The 9,145-nt window shown below is 42.6% G+C and overlaps 1 protein-coding gene across 1 annotated transcript; it reads right to left on the bottom strand.

Annotated features, from left to right (window-relative positions):
• Window positions 1-204: 204 nt before the first annotated feature.
• LOC140596240 (glucagon-like peptide 2 receptor) lies at window positions 205-7,114 on the bottom strand. Its single transcript, XM_072744506.1, has 3 exons — window positions 4,393-7,114; window positions 1,763-1,916; window positions 205-1,598 (listed from the first exon to the last, which is right to left on the bottom strand). Exons 1-3 carry the CDS (start codon window positions 4,425-4,427, stop codon window positions 1,515-1,517), a joined length of 273 nt encoding a protein of 90 aa, XP_072600607.1. The 5' UTR covers window positions 4,428-7,114; the 3' UTR covers window positions 205-1,514.
• Window positions 7,115-9,145: the final 2,031 nt, after the last annotated feature.

Genomic DNA, 9,145 nt, shown 5'->3' with positions numbered 1-9,145 from the left:
CATTGTGCATTCATCATAGGGAAGCCCACAGAAATCGAACAGGGCTAGATGTCAGTTCTGAGCCTGATTAGGGAAGCCCCAGCCTCTACCTAAATGTAATCAAGAGCCAGAATCTAATACTATGATTTACCAAACCTTGCCTCCAACTCTATCATGTCAGCTCAGCATCAGTAACTAGAAGAAGCACCAGGATCTTCAATAGATGGGTTAGGTGCAGAGATCTAAGCTGGTGGTTCCAGCCAAATGACAGCAAACTAATAGCAGGATTCACTACATCAACCATTACCGTTGTGGAAGCAGTTACCATTCTCTTTGCGTGGGTAGGAACGAGGAAGAGCAGGAATCTCAGCCAATCTTGCAGCTGACTTGCACCGATTGTCATATGCAGATCATAACTAATTTCCATAGAGGTTTACAGACCATCTCCTTTTCTGGGAGGCCAACTTACAAGGCATAGGTTTTGGAAAAAAAAATAAATAACCCTTACCTTAAGGAAGGTTACCAAGGCAAAAATGATTCTAGGAACAAGATTTGGAATTCATCTTAAGAAAAACAAATGAAAAATACATTTGAATAGAGTGAAAAACAAAAGACAACTCTAGTAGATTTAATCAGTGATGCTAATCCTTCACGCCTCCCTGTATCCATGCCTATTGGAGGTGACTTTGCAGTTCCTCCCATGAGGAGGTGGAGAATATTGCCCTGCCACTGGAGTCTTGGTTCAGGCATTTGATTTGTTTTGACATTAGGATGTTGGCAGAGGTGACACAAGGAGACACTTAGAAAAGTACTCGGGAAGTAGGTTTGCTCTTGAACTTTTGCATTGTCAAGAGAAAGGTGTGGGGGAGAAAAATTTTTCTTTCTTCCCTTCCAGATTGAAATGAGACAGATTGAAAGGAGGAAAACAAATTTAATTATGTATGTATGGGATCCCACAAAGACAGGAGATGTCCCTGCACTCAGGCAATTGAGGCTTATATACCATCCTGAGCTAAGAAAAGGAGAACAGAGGTCTGGAAAGATAGTTCAAAGAAAGAGGACAAGAACAAATGGTTGATAAACCATTGTTTGTCACGCCATGCAGATAAGCCCTTCTGATATAAAAAGTTATCTCTGGTAATAGCTCTCTTCCTGCTACAGACCGCTCTATAGAAATTCTTATAGGCAGTTAAGGCGGAAGTAAAAAGCTCCTCCTGAGTCTGCTGGGCCTTGGTTGTTTTGAGCTCAAAATAATCCATTTGCCAAAGTGGTGCATTCTGAGTGGCCTGGCCTGAACCCCCTCAAGAACATGGCCAGCTACTCCACTGGCCCCAGGAAAAGAACTACAGACAAGCAGATCAGAGCACCATCAGTCAAACTCAGTCTGGATTGACCAAGTCCCAGCTTTGGCCACAGATGCACAAGTGAACCCTGAAGAGACTAGCAGAACCATGACTCAGCTGATCTCGGCCCAGATCAGTCAGCCAACCTTTGATCTGAGCCACAGACTCAAAGGATGATTTCTGTTTTAAGCACTAAGTTGTGGGGAAGGAGCAGAGGGGCAGGGGCAGACTCGGAGCTGAGCACAGAGCCTGATGCGGAACTTGATCCCCGTGACCCTGAAAAAGAAGATAGTTTGTTTTAAAGTCAAATGATGCCTCTCTAACCAGAAGGCCTTTGACACCCCCTTTCCTCCCCCTTCCCCTTCCCAGCCCCACCTTCCCACCGCAAGATTCCCAGTACTGATCTGCCAAGTGAGAGGCTATGGTAGGGAGGGACATACCTCGGACACATAGGACATCCACTCTTTGTCACTGTTGGGCCTCCTGGAGTAAGAGTTGTAGAAGATGCCATCCTTCACCAGCACAGCCAGGGCTCTCAGGATGAAAGAGGCAAACAAGTTCATGTGGATGTAGTTGCGTGTGCAGTGGAGCTTTCTGTGCAGGAAGAAGAAAACCAAGTTATTCAACCAGATTCCTCTTTATCCAAGAACCTTAACTGCATAACAGGGCAACCTTTGTTTTCCAACCATCTCCTCTCACCTTCCTGCTAAAGGTCTTTCTCCCATCAGTATCTCCAAACCATTACCCCTTCTCCTGAGCTCACATGAGCCCCGTGTTACCTCACTATCTTTGGAGCTTCATGACTCTGTGGATTCCCCATATGTATAAAACTAAATTTGATGCTGTCCTGTTAATCTGTCACTTCAAGTCTTAGCCTGCCTAGGAACTTGCAGGGAAGAAGAAAATGATCCCTCACTAACACCACCATGGGATTAGAAAATTCCAAGCAGATAGCTGGAATCCTAACACAACAGGTCAGATGCATCTATGTGAGCTCTGTGGTAGAAACAGAAACTATAGGAGCAAGAGGGAGACCTGACTGCTGTCACCAAATAGCAGAGCATACAGTGGTAGCATTCAGACAGATGAGTATTCGTGGAGTAGAATCACTGGGGTGGCAGGGGGAGGTGGCGAGGGAGAGGGGCATTTCTAAGTCATCTAGCAGCTTGGAAGAGAAGGCAATTCTGTGCTACAGTCATTAGGAAAAGCTCCATGGGGGAAATGGTACATATTTTAGGCACTAGGTAGGGAGAAAGGCTGCCCTGCTACAGGAAAACAGTGATGCAGAAATCAACAACAAGGAGAAAACCTAACAAAGATAAATGTTACTAAATGAGAATTAATCAAAATTCTTATACCTCTATAATGATACCTCTTAGACCATGAACAAACATTAATTGAAATCCACTCACACATCTGAAAATAAATGCCCTTTGTATGATTTATAGTTGATTTTAGAAGTCCAAGGACTGCTTCCTATTAGGAAACACTTACTGTCCTTGTGACTCAAAAGTGAGGAATAAAAATATTTTTAAGAAGATGATCGAATGACAAACCAAGAGGTACGTGACTTTCCTGAGGTCATCTAACTTCAATCCTCCCTGTTACTTTTCCCCCTAAGTATCTATCTCTGCCATAACTCAGATTCCAAAAAAACAGGATCACGCTTATTTTTTGCCTTTAGGAGGTAGCATCCAATAAATGACCAGAGTATACCAACTAACAAAAACCATGAATATCGTCTGCAAATAAGCTGGCCCTCCTACCAGCATTAGACCTCATTAGGCACTAAATAACCTGCAATTACCTTTCCACATTTGAAAAAAAAAAAAAATACAGTAAAATCTAAAATTTTTCAGTTACGGCTCTGAGCCAGTGGCTTTTCCCTTCTCACTTTTTTCTCATTCATAAAACATCTAAGTCTTCAATATTTAGATCCCCTTTAAATATTTCTGCATTTTGAGCATATTATTATTTACTGAAAGGCTATGGTTGTTGAGTAAATAAGAGATAGGCCATAGAGCAAATTTCCCAAGCTCCTCTCGCAGCTGCAGGGTCAGGGACAGGGAGGCAGAGTGGGTTGGACAGCAAGGGGCAAGGTGACAGAAACATACCAGAAAATCTGGGATGTTAAGTAGCAAAATGTCTCCTCCCTCTATGAAAACCCCACCTTACAAACTTCTAAAAGCCAAAGCTTTCAAGCTAATATGCTTCAAGGCTCATCACTCTGCCAGAGGTGGCAATACCTTCATCTGTCACTGTCAAGCAAGCAAATTTCTTTAAGGTCTGCTTATTGTTGTTCTGTTCTGCTGTCTCTGGACACACTAGCTTGCTAATATAACTAGTGTGTTGGAGATCAGCTTCAGGGACATCAAACAGAGCTCATTACTCTGAACCGCCTGCTGCGGTACCTGTCCTAGCAAGAGCGATGTGGCTCGGGTAAAAATATTCGATAGGGCGCAGTCTGTCCAAATGTTTCTGTAGCCTTTGCTGTGATGATGCCTTCAGGAGAGGACACTGATGAGCAGATAGCGGTTTCTCTGACACTAAGCATTGAATTGGAAAGACTAATTCATAATCTATGAACTGTCTGAACCTTCTTCCCATTAGAGAACCCAGATCAATCTCAGTGCACAGAAAGAACAGTGGTATGAGCATGGAGGATTTCTCTCCAGAAGTATCTGTAAGATTTCCCTCATGGAGGGGGGGGGGTCCAAGGGGCCTCTGCAGAAAATCCTCCTTGAGGTCTTCAGGGTTCTTCACCTGCATCTAATTTAAGAGACTCTGGATTAGCCAAGAGACAAGTGCAGTGTGGGAGAGCAAAACTTGCCACCCCCAAAATATGTCTCTTTGGCAGAAGTATTAATTTAGGCTGATTGTTTGTAATAAATAGAAGATGGCAGCGAAGCTCTGAAAGCCAAATGGAAGTAACCCTTGCATAAGACACCTTTACCTTTATAAGGAAAATCTCCATTTCTAACGGTGTCTCCCTCTCCATACCAGGAAGAGAAAGATGACTAAGTCTCTACAAACTCAGCAGTGGAGAAGGTAAGGACTTATACCGGCTTACCCTTGTTGGCCGTGCTTTTTCTGGCAGCTTCCCATAACTGACTCTCCATCCCCAACATCTTTGTCTTTAGCTAAAGATGGTCTTGAAGATGGCAGCTTGGGCCACTCCCAAGACTTCCTGAGTTTTTCTGAGTCTCTCCCATGTATGTAAGAGGTATACGTGTTATTTAACTTCTGGTTTTTTTCCTGTTGATCTGTCTTATGTCAATTTAATTACGAGACCAGCCAAAGAACCTAGAAGGGAAGAAAGGAAAACTTATACACCCCTACAGTAGCAAAAAGCTTATGGCTCTGAAGGGGTTCAGGACAGGCTCCCCCAAAATGTGCCACTTTGGCACGTGGATAATATTTTGATTTGAAAGCACTTGAGAGCCTGTGGCTTCAAGAGAAACTTCTGTCCCTCCCTTAACCACACAGAAGAATGAATATAAATTGGGGATCTTTCCCAGAATAAGGGTTATTAGCAGAGGTAAGTTTTATCTGAGTGACCCATGTGCATGGCAGGGCAAACATCTAGTCACCACACCTCTGCTCTTCTTAGGGCCCAGTGAAGTGCATGCCTTTCCCCTCTAGCCTCAGACCCCCTACCGGCTTCTCCTTAGTTCAGAATGACATGTAGAGCTCATTTTGCTTGTCTCTGGAATTTCCATGTCTGTGTGCGTTCCCTGTACGCATGCCTACTGAATTTGGTTTTCTCCTATTAATGGGCGTCAGGTCAATTTGATTCTTAGTCCTACCTTTGAGGAGACATGAATTCTTGCTCCCTGACAGCTCCAAGCTCTTGCTCCCATGCCTATTTTTCCTGGTGATGTGCAGTTCTCTAGCTCTTGTTTCAATTTGAGAGTTTTTCACCACAAAACAGAAGCCGGACAAGATTTTTGTGTCATTTCCCAAAAGGTTATGGGTAAAATGATACTGAACTCTGACACATGATATAAGAGCATGAAGCTGAAGGTTGACAGAAGCCAATATTTACAATGTTATTTAGAAACGATAGGCCAGTTGGTTATAAAACCTTCCAGAACCTTTATAGTAACTCTCTTCCAAGGGTTCTTGCTATGGGATTGACTGAGTTGGAAAACTGTCTTACAACAAAGACATTCAGTGCTTAGATAATGGGCAGCAACATATTTAAAAGTTCCCCTGTGTTAAATAGAAAACCAGAGCTCCCAAATGGAGCCACTTAGGCCAACTTACCATGAGTCTTAATACTTCAAATAAATGCACTTTCAACCTCCCGTAGAAATGGTAGTCTTATGGTCCAGCAGGAATTTCCTGGTCAGCACCAATGAGGTAATCTCTCACAAGGGCCGGCTCCTTCCCTCTCCTCCCCTCCACCTTCCTCCCCAAAAGAAAGCAGAGGATATTTGCATAAGATCCTCTGCTTTTTCCCTAAGGGTAAGTGATCTTGCCTGAAATAATCCTTTCCTTTCTGTTGTTAATAACTTTCTGCCCTACCTCCCCCCCCCCACCTATAAAAATCTTCCATCCTGTACAACTAGGAACTCCCCCTCTACTTGCTAGATGGGATGCCAATTCACAAATCACTTCATAAAGCCAATTAGATCTTCAAATTTACTGGGTTGAATTTTTGTTAACTCCTAAAACTATCCAAAGAGGGAGTTCTCTGTGCTGAAGCTTCCCCAAGGTGGGGGGACGGGAACGTCCCTCAAGAATCAAGGTCAGACAAGTGAACAGTATTAGGACATCAGAATTTCATCAGACTCTTTTGCCACCCATGTGAGGATAAAAGCAAGCCAGATTTGATTTTTACAGGCCCTCATGTCTAAAATCACTCCAGTTTATGTTCAACCTGGTATTTTCTTTTGCTTACTACTAATTTCTTTATACTGTAATGTGCTTTCTTTCCCCCACAGTTCTGTTCAAATCACCTTCTGAGAGGGGACTTTTTCCTTCATTTTTATTCTGATTGATTTCTGCAGTACATCTGTGTTGAATCTTCCCTTGAAATCTCTCCTCCCTTGGTTTTCTTAGTGTCTTCCTGTTCTTTCCCCACCTCCTCTGTGCCCTCAGCTTTCTTCCCCTGCCCTCAGGCCAGGTGTTGGCCTCTCCAAAGCCCCTCAGATCCGGGGCTCAAAGATGGCTGCCCATTAAAATCACCTGGGGGGATTTTAAGATCCTGATGCCCACGGTGCAGCCCAGATCAGTTCAATCAGAATCCAGGGTGGGACACAGGCACTGAAAATTGTTTTTTCTTTTTTTCACTAAGTTATAGATTACATACCATGAAATGTACAAATCTTTGCTATCATTTATTTGACAAATGCATAGACCTGTGTAACCCAACCCCTTACCACAATATAGAACATTTCCGGCACCCCGTAAAGTTCTCTCAAGCTCCCCATACAATCAGCTGTCACCCCACCACCTCTTAAAAGTAATCAGTGTTTTGATTTTTACCACCATGAATTATTTTTGTCTCTTCTAGAACTTCATACGAATAGAATCACATAACACATACATTTTTGTCTGGTTGCTCTCACGTAACATAATGTTTTCAACGCCCATCTATTATATAGCATATGTTAGCAGTTTGTTTCTTTTTCTTACTGAGTGGTAAGCCCTTGTGTGTATATATCTTCATTTTTTAAAAGTCATTATTCTATTGTTGGACTTCTGAGTCGTTTTCAGTTTGGAGTTATAAAGAAGGATTGTGGGGGAGAAAACTGCTCTCTACCCTTCTGTGTTCTTGGTTGAGACCACTCACCCTGTAATAAAAACAGATTAATAGGTGAAAGATGAAGGCAAGTTTAATAACATATATGCCTCTGGTATACATGGGAGAGACACAGGAAGAATGAGTAAATCTCTGCAATGGCCCAAGCCACCACCTTCAATACCATCTCCAGCTAAAGACAAAAGAAGATGCTGGGGGAGGGGAGCCAGTTATGGCAGGCAGGGGGCTGGGGGTGGCACAGAGTGTATTGGAAAGCACAATCAACAGGATCAAGTTACTGTGCAGATTGAAGTTGCTGCCTTCTCCAGATATTTGATAATCTTCCTCTTCTAGCAGAGAGAGAGAGAGAGAGAGAGAGAGAGAGAGAGAGACTCTTACAAATGGAGACTTCCTTATCAATGTGTTTCTTACAAGAGCAACTTTTTTTTTTTTTTTAAGATTTTATTTACTCATGAGACACAGACAGAGAGAGAGGCAGAGACATAGGCAGAGGGAGAAGCAGGCTCCTCGCATGGAGCCCAATGTGGGACTCCATCCCCTGACCCAGGATCATGCCCTGGGTTACAAAAGAGTAACTTCTACCTCACTTTCTGAGCTTTGCCGTTATCTGCTGTTTTTCAAATGATCCTTATGCCAAAGAGGCCTGTTGTTGTGTGGTATATTTTACTCCCCCTTCAGGGTGCTATGAACATTCTCGGACAAGTCTTTTTCTATGGACATATAATTTCATTTTCCTTGCATAAGTAGCTAGGAGTTGAAGTGCTGGGGCACATAATAAACTTGTATATGTTCAACTTTGTAAGAAACGAACAGCTTTCCAAAGTGGGCTGTAGTGTTTTTAGTTTCATCAGCAGTCAATAGGAATTCCTATTGCTCCACAACTTTACTGACACTTGGTATTGTCAGTCTTTTCATTTTAGTGTTTCTACGGAATATCCAGTGGAGGTATCAGTATTTTTTAAAGCTTCCCAGGTGTTCCAATGTGTAGCCAGTGTTGAGAACCAGAGCATGTCGAGGTCTAAACTATTACAGTTAAAAGTATCCAAAGACAATGGGTTAACTTATGAGCTAATAAGCACTCCTTCACTAGAAGTAAGGAAACAGCAGGTACAAGTCAAGAGTAGTACATAGGCAGTGCTTCCTTTAATATCTACACAAATTCCCATGCTCCCACATGATCTCCGTGCTGATGGTCTGAAAGCTACACTTCTAGTAGTCAGGGTACAGAGGCAATTCCTTTATTAGATAAGAAACTGGAATACAACGGAGTCCTTCCTAAGCTATGATTCCAAATTTCAATGATAGTCACAACCTCCCATCCTGCTACTTTCCATGGATGGCAATCTCTGAACTTTCTATTTACATGACTAGACATTGTATCAATGGCAGGGCCATAAAATTATATTCCCAAATGGCTGCCTTGCAAATCTCGGTTTACACTTACCACTAACCTTGAAACCATGCTCATTAGAGCTATCATTTTCCTTATCAGAGACACCTTTGAAGAGAATTTCTTCTTCCTCCTCCATAACCACTCATCACCAAGACTTTTCAAGTCTCCTTGCATTTAATATAGCCCACATTTACTGCACATCCACCCATCTGTGGAAGATACAAGAGGACCCAAGGACTGGGAAGTTCCAAGGACAAGGCCCCAAGCTTTGGTGAGGGAGCAGATGAAAAAAAAAAAAAAAAAAACTATGTAAGAAAGAGACATCAAAAGCCCTTTTTATATGGTTGGTCTAATCTTCACCCCAACTGCTCCCCAGTGCAAGCCAGGCTGGTGTGTCCACCACTCCAACAGTCTCTTTATGAGGAGAGAACTATTATCCCATTTCCACATTCTACATGAACACTGTTTGAGCTTACTTCCCAAGAAGCACTTTCATCTATTTTTTCCTCTGGTCAAAAGGTATTTTCTAAAGTATTTTCCCATCCTAATCCTAACCACTTCCAATTTAAATCCTTCCACCTCATTGTCAGGCTTCTTCATAATCTGTTACCAGCCTGTAGATAATACAAAACTTCTTGCTCCAGAACGAATTAAACTTTACCC

The sequence above is a fragment of the Vulpes vulpes genome, chromosome X (assembly GCF_048418805.1).
Source record: "Vulpes vulpes isolate BD-2025 chromosome X, VulVul3, whole genome shotgun sequence".
Classification (NCBI taxonomy): Eukaryota; Metazoa; Chordata; class Mammalia; order Carnivora; family Canidae; genus Vulpes; species Vulpes vulpes.
Note: the sequence above shows the minus strand (reverse complement) of the source record. Positions and strands in the feature narration are given on the sequence as shown.